This window comes from Mandrillus leucophaeus, unplaced genomic scaffold (assembly GCF_000951045.1).
Source record: "Mandrillus leucophaeus isolate KB7577 unplaced genomic scaffold, Mleu.le_1.0 Scaffold191, whole genome shotgun sequence".
Classification (NCBI taxonomy): Eukaryota; Metazoa; Chordata; class Mammalia; order Primates; family Cercopithecidae; genus Mandrillus; species Mandrillus leucophaeus.
Genome location: NW_012101932.1, coordinates 2,692,408 through 2,711,740, shown reverse-complemented (window position 1 = coordinate 2,711,740; position 19,333 = coordinate 2,692,408). Strand labels below are relative to the sequence as shown.

The 19,333-nt window shown below is 35.0% G+C and overlaps 1 protein-coding gene across 3 annotated transcripts in view; it reads left to right on the top strand.

The window, feature by feature from the left end:
* Window positions 1-18,529, top strand: part of FAT4 (FAT atypical cadherin 4) — a 204,101-nt gene extending 185,572 nt beyond the window's left edge. For 2 of the 3 annotated variants that reach the window (XM_011978240.1, XM_011978238.1), the window contains exons 12-17: window positions 1,431-1,516; window positions 2,407-2,586; window positions 5,000-5,124; window positions 6,778-6,995; window positions 12,648-12,909; window positions 15,503-18,529. In XM_011978240.1, the coding sequence (XP_011833630.1) occupies window positions 1,431-1,516; window positions 2,407-2,586; window positions 5,000-5,124; window positions 6,778-6,995; window positions 12,648-12,909; window positions 15,503-17,370 (2,739 nt within the window). In that variant the 3' untranslated portion in view covers window positions 17,371-18,529. The remainder of the gene's footprint in view (window positions 1-1,430; window positions 1,517-2,406; window positions 2,587-4,999; window positions 5,125-6,777; window positions 6,996-12,647; window positions 12,910-15,502) is intronic. The other variant, XM_011978239.1, reaches the window with a different exon arrangement.
* The last annotated feature ends 804 nt before the right edge of the window (window positions 18,530-19,333 follow it).

Genomic DNA, 19,333 nt, shown 5'->3' with positions numbered 1-19,333 from the left:
AGATACTGCCTAAAAATCATAAGCAATATTGGTAAAAGTGGGATATTAAGGAAATCAATCATTTTCATTCCTAATGAAAGTGCCCTCATTTTTAAATACAGAAAATTTGGTATCCAAAACTTTGCATTTAAGTTTGTCATGTTATTAGTCAACTTGCTTAATCTTCCTGCACTGTTTTCTACATTTGCTTTGCTCTTATAAACCTGAAATGATAAGCATCCTGATAAATAGATAGTTGCATTGTATTTATATTTATCTTCTATATATGTAACAAATTTTGATTAACCCCATCTGTGGCATTCATAAATTTAGAATAATGCTTTATTGTCTGCACTGGGAGAAATCTTTAAACCTCCTGTCCATTCAGAAAATGAATTATTGTTATTCCCGTGATCTACTCCATCCTTCTTATAATTTCAGCAACTAAAATGTGCAAAGTTTGTCGTTTGTCAAATTTTAATGAAGTTTGGGGAACAAAGGAGGTGCATCACAATAGCATTGCAGATTATACAATAATATGGATATACAACTTTGGTCTTAGACTGCACTGCAGCCATCCTCAGTTGCTGGTACTCATTATATAGGACTCTGACTTCTATGGTTATCATATTCTTAGGCCTTTTAACCATAAATTGATGACTTTGTTTATCAATCAAAAGGAGTATTCATAGGTTCTACTAAACAGAAGGCTTTTGTCTCAAGGGAATATGCATCCCTTAGAATGTAAAAATGACTACTTAATCATTATTTAAATACTATTGGGGATTTTATACTGTAAAGTGATCTATAGTAATACATCCTGATTATAAAGAAATATGTTGTAATGTTATTTATAGATAATTATTCTTAACAAAAATGAGAAGAGCACCTACTTGATTTAACATATTTCAAACTTTAATCTGAATATTTAAATTTTCATAGATTGCTATAATAGTATGTATACTGTATTTTCATAGTCCCTTTGTAAATATGGCTGAAATCGTATGAGAATAAGACTTTTGAAAATCAAAAATTAAGAAAAAGAAAAGAAAATCTTTGCTTTTGTTAACATAGTTTGACAGTACAATAAACACATTTCTTAAGATTGTAATCTACAGGAAGATGTTTCAGACCTATTGTGTATTATTCTAAAGAAGATTAATGGCATTTTTATATTTTTTCACCTTTAAAACAGGGGAGCAGGAGAGGAATTTTAAAGGTACCCTTTTACCTCTTATAGGTATAGATAGTCATAATTTTAGTTTGAGATATCAAAGAAACATGTGCCCATGATTCAGTATTATAATTATGTGATTTACACATTAAATCAAGATGTTATCATAGTTTCCAAGTCATGTTCACATAGAAACAAGTCATGGGTAATGTTGACTGGAAAGGCTAATAGGGACCGTAGAACCCAAAGTTGAACGTTTCTTTCTTTTGCTTCATAGGCAGCCTCCTTAACTGTGGACTCCTGTTCTGAGAACCAGGAGCCAGGATATTGTACTGTCAGTAATGTGGCAGTTTCAGATGACTGGTAAGGAATATGATTACTTTAATTTTCATTATTACTTAAATTTTTTAAAATAAATTGTATACCTAAAATAATTACAGGATGCTAAGTGTATATAAAGCTTAAGATATTTTATTTCCCTCTCCAAATTTTTATAATATAAAATAGTCAATAATTACTGTGCAAAATGTGTTAAAATGTGTGAAATGACGTGGTAGAAATAAGGATAAAATTGGTGAAAAGGAAATTAAATATAGCCAGTAGTCTTTGGAAAGATTCATGAAATAATCGTATATGACCTTCATTCTGAAAAACATGTAGGATAAAGACCCCAGTTCTTTCAACTGCATTTCTAAAAGTTTATGTGAAAATTATTAACAGATATTTTTCCATAGCACTTAAAGCTGAACACAGCAGTAATCCACCAGAAAATAAGTGATTTTAATAGGAAAAAATGATAAACAGAGAAAAATAAATAGACCTGGATAATGACGCATCATTCATTGCCTCAGTCAACTTATTGGCATCCCTTGCATTGATCACCTTACTGATATCCTTTATCATCTCTTCAGGGAAGGAGCAATGTAATGTAAATATTAGAGGTGGTACTAATTCTATAGCATTTTATCTTCCCTCTGAGAGTATGCTCCTTCTTACTGACTCAGTATTGTGATAATATACATCTAATTTGACTAATTGAAAACATAATTTCCATACATTTTATTATTTTTCATAACTTGGAAGCCTAACAACTCTGTGTGTTTATAGGACACTCTTCTACATGTTTTCTATTGAAATTTATCACGCTATAATAAATGTCAAAAAAAGCTATATTCACTGTTTTTCAAAATAAACATTATAGTTAAAATGTAATCTTTTGGCACTAATATTTATATCTTCCATTTTTTATTTAGGACTCTTGATGTTCAGCCAAATAGAGTCACAGTTGGAGGTATCAGATCGCTAGAACCAATCCTTCAGAGGAGAGGACACGTGGAAAGCCATGATTTTGTCGGGTGTATAATGGAGTTTGCAGTCAATGGAAGGCCTCTGGAACCCAGCCAAGCTTTGGCAGCACAAGGCATCCTAGATCAGTATGGCAATTTCATTTCTTACTGTTTTAAAGAAAAAGAATGCAAAAAATGTATGCTTCAGTGAGCATCAAAAGATGAAATTATTATTCTCAAAACTCTAAAAATACCAAATGATATACATTGTTTTGAATTTTAAATATTTATTTACACCTTTGAAATTTTGGCATAAAGTTTGATATTTAATTAGAAAATTAATATTTTTCTAGAGTCTCATACATATATATTACATATATATGTATGTGTGCATGTATATGTTTTATCCTCTTACAGAGAGTTGTGAAGATTAAATGAACTAAGTTGGTAAATTATATAAAAAAGAGTTCCAGCATATAGAGATATATAGACGTTAGCCATCATGGGCACATAGAACTTTATTTCACCTTAAATAGTTTTACTTATAGACATACATATTCCTAAAAACTTGATACAGCTTTAAAAACAGGTAATAACTTGATTAATTATGAACTGTAAGACTTTTTTATTTGATTACTAATTAGGTTTCTAGCAATAACTTAGGAATGGTAGAAATTACATATTTTATTTTAAAATTACTTTTGTTCATTATTGAAGTTTGAAAAATTCTGAAAAAAATACAAGGAAGAAAATAAAATTAACCTATAATCTAACCACCCAGAGACAAGTACTCCTAGGTTATTGTCATGTTTGTGACTGCTTAGTATCCCATAATGTGAATGTGCTAAAACTATTGCTTTACACTTCAGTTGTTTCCAGTTTTATTAATATACCAATTACCCTGTGATTAACACATTTTCACAAAAATCTTTGCTCACATTATTTTTTGGATGAGATTACTAGAAATAAAACTACTACTGGCAAAGCTAGAAATACTTTCTAATGTTTGTAACTTAAATAATTTAATAACATTTGCCATTTGCCTTTCTTTTCCTACATGTTGTTACTGTTTTGTTACAAAGTCACATTGGTTCATTATTATTATTAATCAAACAGTGCAGAAAAACAAAGGATTGAGATTGCCACCATTGTTCATGCTTTGGTGTGCATCCTTTTGTATCTCTCTCCATGTTCACACACATTTTTAAATACCATTTTTTTTTCATTTAGAGATATTTCGTGAACATCTTTTTAGGTCAAAACCTACTGAAACAAAACTTTTAGACTTACCTTTAACTCCTCTCTTTCCGTTAGACCTTATGTCCAGAATGACCTTTCTATTTGTTTGTTTGTTTTTTGAGACGGAGTCTTGCTCTGTCGCCCAAGCTGGAGTGCAGTGGCGGGATCTCGGCTCACTGCAACCTCCGCCTCCCGGGTTCAAGCAATTATCTGTCTCAGCCTCCCAAGTAGCTGGGATTACAGGTGCCTGCCACCACGCATGGCAAATTTTTGTATTTTTAGTAGAGACAGGAGTTTCACCATGTTGACCAGGCTGGTCTTGAATTCCTGACCTCATGATCTACTGGCCTCGGCCTCCCAAAGTGCTGGGATTACAGGCATGAGCCACTGCACCCGGACCAGAATGGTTTTTAAAACACAAGTCAGTTAACTTTTTCACTTTTTGGCTCAAAGTGCTTCAATAGCTTCCCATCTAACCAGCTTCAAAACCAAAATCCTGACACTGACTGACAACATTTTTGTGATCTGCCATCTCCCTTAACTTCCTGACCATATCTAACTACTCTTCTTCTTCTTGTCCCCTGAGCTCCAACCATGTTGGACCTCAGTGTTTCTCAAACATGGCAGTACGCTTTCACTTCAGGGCTTTCTCACTGGCTGTTTCCTCTAGCTGAAATGATATTCTACCAGATATACTTCATTCCCTTATTTTATTCAGGTCTTAAGAATTAATCTTAAAGATTAAGATTAATTCACTGCCTAAAGATTCAGCAAACCTGCAAACTCTCTATACCCTTTCTCACCTTGATTTTCTCGATAGCTATTTTCTTCTTTACTTTCTGCCTCTTCCACAAGAAAAAAATAAGTACTTCCTGAGTGCACGGTTATTTTTTTCATTACTTTACTTCCATGCTTAGAACAGTACTTGGCGTATGGTAGGCATTCATTAAACATTAGTTGCATGAGTAGCCTGGTAGACAGGTGTCCAAAAATATGTGGTCCCTGGATAATATGTATTAACCAAAGTGTTTATTTGACCAAGATATTTTATTCAAGTAAGAATTAATTTAAAGAAGAAATTGTCATATCTTTCTCATTATTATGTAAGACATAATTTTTCTTGAATCTTTTTTAGGGTGAGGCAGACTGTGTTTTTTAGGAAAACTTCTAATTTGATTAGTTTCTCCAAATGTAGTTGTAACTTGAGCTTCAAATAATGGAGTGCTTGAAATTAAACAAGTTAATACAAATTTTATCGAGTTTAAGCAAATTTATTCTCATCTTTTATGCGATTTATGGTTCTCATTATGATTTATTTTAGATGCCCTAGGCTGGAAGGCGCTTGTACTCGCAGCCCATGCCAGCATGGTGGCACATGCATGGATTACTGGTCATGGCAGCAGTGTCATTGCAAAGAGGGACTCACTGGGAAATACTGTGAAAAATGTATGTAAGGTCTTCCATCTTCCCCTGGAAATTATAATAACTATGAAAAGTAAAATATATGCACCCAAGTATGTAATTGGATTAAAAATTATGGTTTCATTCTAAATATTAAAAATATTAAATGGGCAATAATTGGTAAAATACAGTGACATTTAAAAAATATTTTTGTAACCTGAAGAATATCCTTTTAAAGAATTATTTACTAAATCTCTAGCTTCCATTTTAAAATTATTTTATTCACTTATTTTTGTTTGTTTTAGCTGTAAGAATGCTAGGCAATCTAGAAAATCAAAGGTTATATTTAGGGTTTTTTTTTTTTTCGTATTATCTGCCTTTGGGGGATATTTTTCTGGTCAATTTTTGTGCATAAAAAGGTATACACACTAAATCACTCAACACTGAGCTCAAAACATCATACAACGGCATCGTATGTTAAAATTAATGTTGATACTTTCATTTCAATGTACAAGTGGTAGAATTAGTTTTGGATATTGCTTTTTAAAATCCTTTCGTCAGTTGTCTCCTAAGCCCTAATGTTATTATTTAGACATTAATGACGTTCACATAATCATTAGAAATTGGTGCTCTGTAATTTCGAGCTGCACATTTCACTAACTACCCCTAATGGCTCCTCTTTTCTTAAAATTCTTCATTTTCAAACAAGTGGTTACTACTTAAATCCATTGCAGATATCTGACTACATTTAAGAAGTCATTTGATTCAATTATATTATGAAAATGAATAGAAATGCATAATAAAATTGAGGATATAATATAATCTAAAAGGTCTTAGCAGGAAGTGTAATTGTGTGTAATTATATTAGAGATCATGAAAACATAGAAAACATATTGTCATGTGATTTTTAATGAATAAATATTTAATAAGTAGGAGCCTAATTATATCTGAAATATGAGTCATTGGCTAGATAAATGCCTGAGGCGCTTTTTCTTAAATCATGATGTAACTCACATACTATAAAATGTATCGTTTTAAAGTTGTATTTTTCAGGACTGAAATACATTTGAGCTCATTTTCTTCATATTCTTTCTTTAGCTATATGATTTGTTTCTATAACTTAAACTTCCATGTTTCTGGAGTGTGGATTTTTTTCAGATTATGATAAATTATAATATACATACTGATTATACGTGATGATAAATTATATGTGATGATTACTGAAAATAAAGTTAGTTACAGATGCAAATATTTGATTGTACACTTCTTTGTCCAAATTCATAGCATACTAGAGACTAAAGATTACAAATTATTTTAATCATGCAAACATATATTTTGGAAACACAGTGAAAATGATTACAAACAAATTTTTCAGGTACATATTTCCAACAAGTGGCTATGTCTTTAGATATTCATGATTTATATAATGTGGCAAATAATTTAGTAAATATTTCCCAAATGGTTAATGACTGTCATAAAGTATTTTACATTTCATGCTTCTGAAATGGATGTAAACATTTGAAATCAACTTATATAATAATTCATAAATGACTATTTTTTAAAGAGTAGAGTTGGGGGACAGTAATTCTCAAAACTTAATATTTTCATTGTCCTTTTTATATTTTTGTCACTATAGAAAACTCTCCAAGAAATGCCAAATGAATGCATTCATTTTCCCTGTTTTCCTTTGGCTTTCAGCTCTTACTCCTGACACTGCCTTATCATTAGAAGGCAAAGGGCGCTTAGACTACCACATGAGTCAGAATGAGAAGCGGGAATATTTGTTAAGGCAAAGCATAAGAGGTGCCATGTTGGAGCCTTTTGGTGTGAACAGTCTGGAGGTAAAATTTAGGACCAGAAGCGAGAATGGCATTTTAATCCATATCCAAGAAAGCAGCAATTACACTACTGTGAAGGTGAGATAAAAGCTAATGGTGACTTCATTTGATTAGACCGCCTGCCGTGTAGTGGTTTAAATCACTCCTCCCATAATTTCTGTCCTTTTCTTTACAACCCATTAGAGTTCCGACTAATGCTGGGCACTATTCCAATGTCATCTATCTTAACTATTCCACAGGCATTGGCCAGAGTAACAAAGATCTGAATGGTTTGGTTTCTACACACTTTTGTGGTGCTTTAGAGTAGAGAACCCTGCCAGGTAGGCCAGCACACAAAGAATGAGTTGCAATCTATTTTTCTGGTAAGAATTTATATCGCTTTTTTCTTACTTTTAAACAAAGCAAACCAAAAATGTAATGTGTCTTTGAAATACAAAAATATTTTTCTCCAACAATTATTTCAAATACTAATATGTATATGTCAATTGACAGGATTAGAATAAGGAAAAACATTTTGAAATAAGGAAAAACATTTTGAAATTATATGATTTCTGGAGCATATATTCAATTCTCTATATAAACTCTGTGAAGTATATTTGGAATTTATTATAATTTTAATTAACCTTTCCAAATAATTTTTAAATAATCTTAAAAATTATACTTCATAAGAACAATGGTTTGATTTATCTTTAGGCTTTTACATAATTTGTTTTTTCTTATCTGTAAATAAGATACTAAAATTACATACAGATGAATAATTTCAATAGATATCCATTTTTGCATCGGCTCTCAGCTTTCTGAATTTATGAATCTATATTCTGCTTTCTTTCCCACAAATAAGTCATCTCCTAGACCAACAGTTTCTTTAGTTTAGTTGTATTGACTGCCTTCCATTAATATTACTTTGTGTCATTCTACTGATAATTTTTTATATGAATTTTAGTAAATTCTTAAGATTACAAATCTAGATTTCCTGAATTATTTTCATCTGTTAGTCAATATTTGATAATTACTTCAGGGATCATTCACAAAGAAAAAGAGCAATATGTTCAGAAAATTATTAGGTTTAATTCACATATAATACTAAAAATAAAAATAGATGTTCACTTCTAAACTTCAGCCTCTTTCATCCTCAAAATTTTTCTCTGTGCAAGCCAACCGTGATTATGTTGCATATAAATATATTTAATAAGTAGCATGAAAACCAACATTTCTTACCTTCTCAAATGATAATTCCTCTAGTCTAGTCATTTCCAACTAAGAAAAATTTTACCCCCAGGGGACATTTGGCAATATCTGGAGATATTTTCAAGTGTCACAGTTAGGAGGTGGGAGAGTACTGCTGGCGTCTAGCGGTAGAGGTCAGGAATGCTGCTAAACAGCAGCACTTCACAACAAAGAGTTATGTGGCCCCAGATATTACTGCCAAGTGGCAGAGACTCTACCCTTATCCCCTACAAGAGAACATCTTCAGGTTTTAACTGTACCTCTATTGAAACAAAGGACCCAGTTCCAGAGTTAATAAAACAACTGTAAAAGAGAACACATAAGCCATTGTATTATATTATTATTTGGTACTTATAATTTTCATTGAAAATGGTATTTGAAGTAAACAAAGTAAAGAAGCAAAGAAAGAAACGGGTCTTCATCTTCTATAAGAAACGTATTTTATGTGTTTTGAGAGGCTTTGACACTGAGGTCTGTGTGTTATCTGTTAAGCTGCTTCCAAGTCTTCGTGCCATTTAAATGACATATGAAATATTTCTGTACTAACGTACACTTTAAGCCAAGGAATTTAGTCAAAATATAATGTGGTTGAAAAAAATCAAATACAAATTTTTTTCTCCACTAAGAAAAAAGCTCAATGTCAGGATCCATTTTTGTCAACATAAATTCTATTTCCAATAGGACAGCAGCATACAACTCCAGATTTTGTTAGATTGGTAGCAATAACTTAATTTTTTTTCCTGAAAAGAAAGTAAGTGCTAATTAATAAAAAAATGGATAATACAGACCAAAATGCATACTTTTGTATGAAAATTTTGAAAAGCAGCTTTTCAAAGATTAAGGGGCTTGGTAGGTAAAGAGAATAGGTAAGAAAAAATAACAGCAGTGAATTAAGAATATCTAAACTGAAAGAAAGTGGCTGTTGTAAGCAGACAAATTATTTGGATGACAGGAATATCAAGTGCTTATACAGACTAGGAAGCTAGTTAGGATGGACTTTTACTTATCAGTTAGCTTATTGGTCACCAAGACGCCAGGGTTTCTTTTTCCCTTTTTTTTTTTTTTTTTTTTTGGCTCCTTTTCTGTTCCTTTCTTTAACTTTTTCTTATGGTTTGCATTCTCTGTCTCTCTTTCTCTCTCTCTCATTGTCTTTTCTATCATTTTGTCTCTCTCTCTCTCTCTCCACACACACACACACACACACACACACACACGCAGACAGAAGATGGGGACATTTTGTGAAAAATGAGCAAGGGTGTTGAGTACATGGGATTGCATGTGGTTAGAAGAGAGACAGGGTGTCAGTGTCAGATATGGGCAGCAGTAGCAATGAGAGGAGAGAGAAGAATATGTAGAATCAATTGGGTCTATTCAGAAAAAAAAAATTAAGAAGAGAAAGTTTCAGAGAGAAAGGCAAAAGGAAAGCATACTTGTTTAAAACTTTGTAGGTCAATATTTAACTCATTTCACAAATCTCTCTTCATTCATGCCATACCTTATAGCTCCATGTTTGATGTTCTGTAATAACAGTAATGTGATGGACTTTATTTCTACTCTAAACCAGTTCTTTTGTTTTGTGTTTGTCTGTTTGTTTAAGTGGGCAACACAGGTGGTACAGAATAATTGGAATAAAGAATTCAAAGCTCTATAGATTCAAGTTAAATAAATGAACAAATAAATGCCATCATGAGTCGCATAATGACAGGAATACATTTCAATAAATGCATTGTTAGGTGATTTCATTCTTGTGCAAACGTCATAGAGTGAACTTACTCAAATCTAGATGGTACAGCCTACTATACACCTAGGCTATATGGAATAGTCTATTGCTCCTGTGATGCAAACCTATATGGCATGTTTACTGTAATAAATACTGTAGGCAATTGTAACACAGTGGAAAGTATTTGTGTATATAATCATATCCAAACATAGAAAAGGTACAGTAAAAGGTTACATAGAAGATTTTTTTTGTGGGGAAATGGGGACAGCCTGGGCAACAGGGTCTTGCTCTGTTGCCCAGGCTGGAGTACAGTGGCATGATCTCAGTTCACTGCAGCCTCCACCTCCTGGGCTCAATTTATCCTCCCAGCACAACCTCCCAAGTAGATGGGACTACAGGCATGCGCCACCATGCCCGGCTACTTTTTGTATTTTTTGTAGGGATAACTTTTCTCGTGTTGCCCAAATGGCACTTATTGTGAATGAAGCTTATAGGACTGAAAGTTGCTCTGAGTCAGTGAGTCATTAAGCAAGTGGTGGGTCAATGTGAAGGCCTAAGACATTATTATACACATCTGCAGACTTTATAAACACTGTACACTTAGGTTACACTAAATTTATCAAAAATATTTTTCTTCAATAATAAATTAACGTTAGCTTACTGTAACTCTTTTAGTTTATAAACTTCTAAATTTTTTAACTTTTTTCTCTTTCGTAGTAACAATTAAAACACAAATACATTGTACAGCTGTACAAAAATATTTTCTTTCCTTATACCCTTATTCTGTAAGCTTTTTTCCTATTTCAAACTTTATTTCATTTTATTTTTACTTTTAAACTTTTGCATTAGTAACTAAGAAACACACAAAAAAATACACATTAGCCTTGGCCTACACAGGGTCAGTATCATCAATATCACTGTCTTCCACCTCCACATCTTGTCCCAGTGGAAGGTCTCCAGGGACAATAACACACATGGAACTGTCATCTCCTTTGATAACAATGCCTTCTTCTGGAATCCTATCTAAAGGACCTGGATGATGCTGGTTTACAACTATTTTTTATATCATTAGAAGCAGTACCCTCTAAAATAATGATGAAAAAATTTAGTGTAGTAAATGCATAAACCACTAATATAGTCATTTATTATCATTATCAAGTATTATGTATTATACATAATTGTATGTGATATACTTTTATACAACTGGCAGCACAGTAGGCTTGCTTACACCTGTATCCCCACAATAAGTAATTTGTTGTGCTATGACATTACAATGGCTCTTGGGTCACTAGGCGATAATAATTTTTCAGCTCCTGTGGTTCATCATTGACTGTTTATGAATAAAAAAAATGAAGCAAAGATTAGCATGACGTTTTAAAAGTGAGGAATTATATAAGTGTTAAGTACAGTACTGCCAGGGAGAAAGAAAACATTAAGAATGTTATAATGGGAACTTATATTCTTATCGACCCCAATTTGTGATATATTCCAAGTTCTCTTTCATCAAAAATTATTGAATAAAAGGATGACATGATGAAATCAATTAGGAAGAAAGAGCTGGGAGGAGGCTTTTCCTATTTTTTTTTTTTTCCAAAAAGGACTCTAGCTATAACCAAAGAGGGTTGCTGTTTTTACTCTGTGTCATGAGATGTTGCCCATTTGATGAAATGTTATTGTCATTTAGCTAGAATTTTCTGTGTTTTTTTTTAGTTTGGTTCTGAAATATATTATTATCTGGAAAAATTGCTTTAATAAAATATTACTATATGAATAACATATGTAAATGTGTTAGACGTCTTTTCCATAAAGTACAAATGAACTGATTTTTAGTTTTACCAGATGTGTTTGTTGCATGTAGAAATAGCATTTGATCTGAGTGACAAAATAAACTGATCCATCTTTTCATTCCCGTTATTTGAAGAACAGTGCCACTGCATCCCCCTGCCAACACACCAGCTCTGTCTGGCAGTGGTAACGGGATATGCTCCCTGAACCAAATGTTCATCTTGCCTCATAAATTATCTCATTTTCTAAAATGGTCTGCTCAGGATACTGGAAACTCAGTATCTGGAAACTGGAGCGGGAGCACCCTGTTACCCAATGTTCTCCTGGACAAAATAAAATAAACCAAATATCCCTTAGATAAATTGTAAAAGACAGCCAAAGTGAAGGCTTGCCCAGACACCTCATTAAGAATTCACTCTTTGTTCATCATAGTTTTTGATCTCAATAAATGATATAAACAATAGGCATCATTTTTTCCTAAAATTTGTGTGTAAAAGATGAGAGGTAAAACAATTGTTTTCATCTTTATTTTTCAACTATGCTTCCTTTTTAGCTGAGCATTGCTTTTTCTTTTTGCAAGTGGTTTTCACAATTTTTTAGTACTGTGGGCCTTTTACTAAACGAATCAGCATAACACACTCCAATGGCAGGTTGTCACTGGAATACAAATAATTTAAAAAGGTATAATTTAGTTATCTTAAAATGGGCATTTGCCCCTTTATTGTTTCAATTGTGTTCTGGAAAATAATTCATTGTGTTTTGAGAAATTAGGTATACATACAAGAATATTTTGAAAACCATTGAAACTATTAAATATAAAAGTGTATGTTGCCTAAAATTGTAGAGACAAGGTGTGTAAGTACATTCTAATACAACCAGATTCTTCAGCTATTCTATCTGCTGTAGATTGGTCAAAAAATTTAAGTTTAGTTTTATTAATGATTTTGATTTAATCATACCATATTTTAATTGCATATTATTTATAATATGTTTTACAGATTAAGAATGGCAAAGTACATTTTACATCTGATGCAGGAATCGCTGGGAAAGTGGAGAGAAATATTCCTGAAGTGTATGTTGCAGATGGCCACTGGCACACTTTTCTAATTGGGAAAAATGGAACAGCCACAGTATTGTCTGTCGATAGAATATATAACAGAGATATTATCCACCCTACTCAGGACTTCGGTGGCCTTGATGTGCTTACTATATCACTTGGAGGAATTCCACCCAATCAAGCACATCGAGACGCCCAAACAGGTAAATGCCTCTGTTAAGTAGAGTCACAAGGGAAGTAAAATTGTCCTTCAAAGAGTAATTGTTTTTTTCTTGTGGCATGAGTGGCTAAAATCTACACAATTAGCATGAATCTCATATACAGTACAATTTCATTCAATAAAATTTATGCTTAAAAAAGTAGTTTGATGTCTGATAATATCAATTATAAATATCCTAAGAATGTCATAACTATCTTCAGAAAGTTTGTAATAAACTATTAGCCACCACTTTCTCTAGCAGCTTGCATCTTTCTTACCAAGGTTGTAATTCAGTCCATAGTGTGTTGATGCTTTACTTGTCCACCAAGCATTTTGTATACATTTGTTCATTAATTTATTCATTCACAGCCACTCTCTTCATAGACCATTAATGGAGACAAACATTAATCAGATTCTTACACAAGTAACCACATTATTCTAATGTGTGATAAATAATACAAATGAAGAATGTAGAATTCTAAAATACAGTGAAAAACAGAAAGGAAGGGGAATTTTGCTGTGGAATTGACATTTATACATAAATCTGAGTGATAAGGGGGAGGATAGAAGTGTATGAAAGGTTAATTTATGTTGATAGGAATTTTTTTAAAGAAATAGTTTAAGTTGACCGAGCGCGGTGGCTCAAGCCTGTAATCCCAGCACTTTGGGAGGCCGAGACGGACGGATCACGAGGTCAGGAGATCAAGACCATCCTGGCTAACATGGTGAAACCCCGTCTCTACTAAAAAATACAAAAACTAGCCGGGCGAGGTGGCGGGCGCCTGTAGTCCCAGCTACACAGGAGGCTGAGGCAGGAGAATGGCGTGAACTCGGGAGGCGGAGCTTCCAGTGAGCTGAGATCCGGCCACTGCACTCCAGCCTGGGCCACAGAGCGAGACTCCGTCTCAAAAAAAAAAAAAAAAAGAAGTAGTTTAAGTCAAAGTTATAAAACACAGCACACTGGGGGCGAATGTCATAGGTAAATGATGAAGTTGGAGAATGAAGCAACTTCCTGACCATGTTGCAGTTTTGGTCTTATCTACAGAGCAATGAGAAGTTATTGAAAACTTTAATCACAGTAGGATCAAGTTAGATATGCAGTAATGTTACAGATCATTCAGGCTACAACATGGAGAATGAATTGGAGGAGGGCACGAGTGGATCTATAGAAATGAGGTGGGATCTGGGCAAGACGTCTTGTGAGCTCCTACTAGTGTGGTGACTGAGGAGTTAGAAAGGAATGGATAAGCAAGAAGTACTCTGGGAACTATAATCAACCAAACTGTTAGTGATTATGGTAAAATTCAAGGAGGTTTCTACCTCTCAAAGAAGAGTAGGTCAACAAGAGAGGAAACTGCAGAACCCTGTGAAAGCAGCATATCTCTGAGAAATATTAGATTTGGTCTGGGACATTTTGGGTTTGAAACATCTTTGAGAAACTCCTTTGGATGGATGGGCTGGAAATCAGAAATAGACTTTACCTGGAAATACGTATTTAAGAGTGGTCAGTGTCAAGCAGGTAACTTAAGTACTGGACATGGCTGTGATCATCTAACATGAGGGTGTAGAGTGAAAAGAAAGCCTAGGACCTCATCTTCAGTAACCCTAAGAGTTACTGGTTATAGGTAGAGGAGAATAAGTCAGAAAAGGAGACAAAGTAATAGGAAGAAAATCAGGAGTATAGGAACAAAAGAAAAAGATGTCACAAAAGTACATGGTAAAACATATCAAGAATGAGAATGTCACTATGGTAGAACGATGCATTAAATAAGAGGGAAAAATGCATGTGAGAGTAATAGATTTAAGGCATAAAAGTTAAAGTCCAAGTCTTTCGTATATGTTGATTATAGAATGTTGTGAGAAAACAAGCCAATGGAAATTATGCTTTTTGGTAGATAGATTGTTGGGCCCTGAGATAGGAATATCAGCAGTGCTAGCACACTCAAGTGTAATGAAGTGTTTCTTAACTTTGTATTTTATCTTTATCATTCCCCTAAGGAGACACTTAATATAGTCTAAACTTTGCCATCCCCAAGTCATAAAATGTTACCACCGGAGTTATGTTTTTATCTTCCCTTTCAAGGCCCACAGACCATTGTAATAGCTAAGATTTTTTTCTTTTGTTCCCCAAGAACCTATGTTCCACACCTTTGGTGCATTATCACCTTCAATGGGAATGCATGATTTAGTAGTTGAAATCATTGGCCTATTTCATGTTCTTTGCAAGTTTTAAAACATACATTTTATTTGTATGTATGCAATTTTTGGTATATGGAATGTAAGAAGGAAGGGAATTGATAAATAAACAAATGAGTAAGTAAAAGAAAATTCAGCCTGCCCAAGTCATTCATAAATCTTCAGAATGAGTGAGATTCAAGCAATCTGCCCCATGTTTGGTCACGGTAATCTTATGTCCCTTGCTAATGTATATTATAAGATGCACAGCTTAATTACCTTTCAGCTGGACGATGACTGAGACTGAGGTTCTGTATTCATATGAGGTGATTGTGGAGCTTCTCTTTACAAGATGTCAGCAGTGTATTATAAGCTTTTTTTTTTTTTTTTGTAAAAAGCCTTACTGCTGCTTCTTCTCCCAGCAGGTTTTGATGGCTGCATTGCTTCTATGTGGTATGGTGGAGAAAGTCTTCCTTTCAGCGGGAAGCATAGCTTGGCCTCCATCTCAAAAACAGATCCCTCGGTGAAGATTGGCTGCCGTGGCCCGAACATTTGTGCCAGCAACCCCTGCTGGGGTGATTTGCTATGCATTAATCAGTGGTATGCCTACAGGTGTGTCCCTCCTGGAGACTGTGCCTCCCACCCGTGCCAGAATGGTGGCAGCTGTGAGCCAGGCCTGCACTCTGGCTTCACCTGTAGCTGCCCAGACTCGCACACAGGAAGGACCTGTGAGATGGTGGTGGCCTGTCTTGGCGTCCTCTGTCCTCAGGGGAAGGTGTGCAAAGCTGGAAGTCCTGCAGGGCATGTCTGTGTTCTGAGTCAGGGCCCTGAAGAGATCTCTCTGCCTTTGTGGGCTGTGCCTGCCATTGTGGGCAGCTGCGCAACCGTCTTGGCCCTCCTGGTCCTGAGCCTTATCCTGTGTAACCAGTGCAGGGGGAAGAAGGCCAAAAATCCCAAAGAGGAGAAGAAACCGAAGGAGAAGAAGAAAAAAGGAAGTGAGAATGTTGCTTTTGATGACCCCGACAATATTCCTCCATACGGGGATGACATGACTGTGAGGAAGCAGCCTGAAGGAAACCCAAAACCAGATATCATTGAAAGGGAAAACCCCTACCTTATATATGATGAAACTGATATTCCTCACAACTCAGAAACCATCCCCAGTGCCCCTTTGGCATCTCCAGAGCAGGAGATAGAGCACTATGACATTGACAATGCCAGCAGCATCGCCCCTTCGGATGCTGACATCATCCAACACTACAAGCAGTTCCGCAGCCACACACCAAAATTTTCAATCCAGAGGCACAGTCCCCTAGGTTTTGCAAGGCAATCCCCCATGCCCTTAGGAGCAAGCAGTTTGACCTACCAGCCTTCATATGGTCAAGGTTTGAGAACCAGCTCCCTAAGCCACTCAGCATGCCCAACTCCCAACCCTCTGTCTCGACACAGTCCAGCCCCTTTCTCCAAATCTTCTACATTCTATAGAAACAGCCCAGCAAGGGAATTGCATCTTCCCATAAGGGATGGTAATACTTTGGAAATGCATGGTGACACCTGCCAACCTGGCATTTTCAACTATGCCACAAGGCTGGGAAGGAGAAGCAAGAGTCCTCAGGCCATGGCATCACATGGTTCTAGACCAGGGAGTCGCCTAAAGCAGCCAATTGGGCAGATTCCTCTGGAATCTTCTCCTCCAGTTGGACTCTCTATTGAGGAAGTGGAGAGGCTCAACACACCTCGCCCTAGAAACCCAAGTATCTGCAGTGCAGACCATGGGAGGTCTTCTTCAGAGGAGGACTGCAGAAGGCCACTGTCTAGAACAAGGAATCCAGCCGATGGCATTCCAGCTCCAGAATCCTCTTCTGATAGTGACTCCCATGAATCTTTCACTTGCTCAGAAATGGAATATGACAGGGAGAAGCCAATGGTATATACTTCCAGGATGCCCAAATTATCTCAAGTCAATGAATCTGATGCAGATGATGAAGATAATTACGGAGCAAGACTTAAGCCTCGAAGGTACCACGGCCGCAGGGCCGAGGGAGGACCTGTGGGCACCCAGGCAGCGGCACCAGGCGCTGCTGACAACACACTGCCCATGAAGCTAGGGCAGCAAGCAGGGACTTTCAACTGGGACAACCTTTTGAACTGGGGTCCTGGCTTTGGCCATTATGTAGATGTTTTTAAAGATTTGGCATCTCTTCCAGAAAAAGCAGCAGCAAATGAAGAAGGCAAAGCTGGGACAACTAAGCCAGTCCCCAAAGATGGGGAAGCAGAACAGTATGTGTGAAGTTTATGTACTGGCACTATAAAAATACAAAAACAAGAAATGCTCAAACCATTGTAAACTTGCCGACTAGGTTGGGTCACATTTGAAAAACAGGCCAGTACGGACTAGTGGTGGAGGGAAAACTTTAAAAATAATAACCACAATGCTGCTGAAACAGACTCACAACAACTCTTAATTTAAACATGTGTGGTTGAATTTATTTCCCTGCATGCATTGTGTTTTGTAACTAGTTATGTGGCATGCAGCATTTGGAAAATTTTTCTTATTTACTGGTGTTTGATTTGTGATTTTTAAAAATTGATACCTTTACCATTGCAGAAAAGAACTTGTGCTTTCCCAGTGGCATATGTGTATTGTTTCCATTGTATTATTATAATTATGTTTTGCATTGCAAGATTCTTGATGTTAAACCAATCCTTGTAAAGTGTAGAAAGGAACCCTCCTATCGTGGAATGAAAGATTAAGTATATTAACACTTTTCAGAATGATAGTTTCCGTATTTGATGTTGCTCAGAAATGTCTGAGTATTTGAGTAAGTTTTACATGACAGTGGGTACTAAAATTAAGTCATTTTGTTCAGCACTTTAATGCTTTCTTATAGAATTGTCTAAAACTCCTGGATCCTTGAGCAAGTGATTATGGTCTCCTGACTTTCATGAGGCTTCCATTAGGAACAGAATGATTGCATGTTGTCCCCAGAACACTGCCACCTTGCTATGCGAATGATGTTCTCAGCAGCACTTAGGACACTCTTAAACGTTATTTATTGAAAAAAATTTTCTATGCTTTTAATATTTTAAAGAATTGACCTAAGGAAAGCCTATGATTGGACTTATTTTCCAACCAGATAACATTTACTCTAAGTACCCAGTTTTTATAATTTATATGAAATGAGATTTCAACACTTACTTTCTGTCATTTTGTAGATCATTTTTTTTAATACTGTGTAAAAACTTTTTTTACACCTAAACTGTGTTTTTGATACTGATATTTTCCTATGCTGAATAGTTTTCTTACTTTCAGGGAAGGTAAGAAAATACTTTTTTTATATTTGTTACTTATGTAACATTCATATTTTTCACATTTTGATATTTGTAACATACTGTATGCTTTCTACTTGTAAATGTCAACAATAGAATTAAAATATTTATTTAAAATATTTTGTATTCATAGTGTAATATTAATTTTTATCTTTCTATATTCTTTGTATGCCCAATTGAGAATAGTCTCTACTTGTCAATAGGGTATGGCTACTTGAACTGTATATGAGCGACATCATTTTCTTTTTAAAAAATGTGAATATGGATCATTGCCAGAACAGGTATTTCAAAGTCACTTTAGTGCATTCCTACATGTCAGAGTTCTTAGGTTTCCCTGGAGTATAATGAGTCTAGACTAGGTTGATCTTAGGGGACTGACTTTGTTATGAAACTGTTTTAAGCATTCTGGCAATAAATGTTTGGAAATTCCCAGTAGAATGTGTTTACTGAAGACCAGCTTTAGATCAGTCTTATAGCCGTAGAAGCAGCAATGAATTAAAGCTAATTATGGAAAAATGTCTGGGTCTGATTTTCTCCAAGGACCCAGCCCAAAATTCTCTAAGTCCAAGGGTGGGTAGAAAGAATGATAGGGAAAGCTCCACTCTGCATATGTATCTTTAATTTATTGATTACTCTGCTGCATAATTCTAAAGAAACTGTACATGCTGTCTTAGCCAAGACAAACCTCTGTTTTCAGGAGTCATAGTTACATCTTAAATAACAGGATTTTAAAAAATTACCTCACAATCTCAGAACATATTTAATTAAATATCAGCCCCACACCTAATATTCATTGAGAATACTCTCCTTTAATACTGACTGTACCATATTGAATAGGAATTTTAACAATATGTATATTAACACCCACACATTGAGGTATATGCCAGAATTATTTTGTTATTTAATAATGTTGACATTATTAT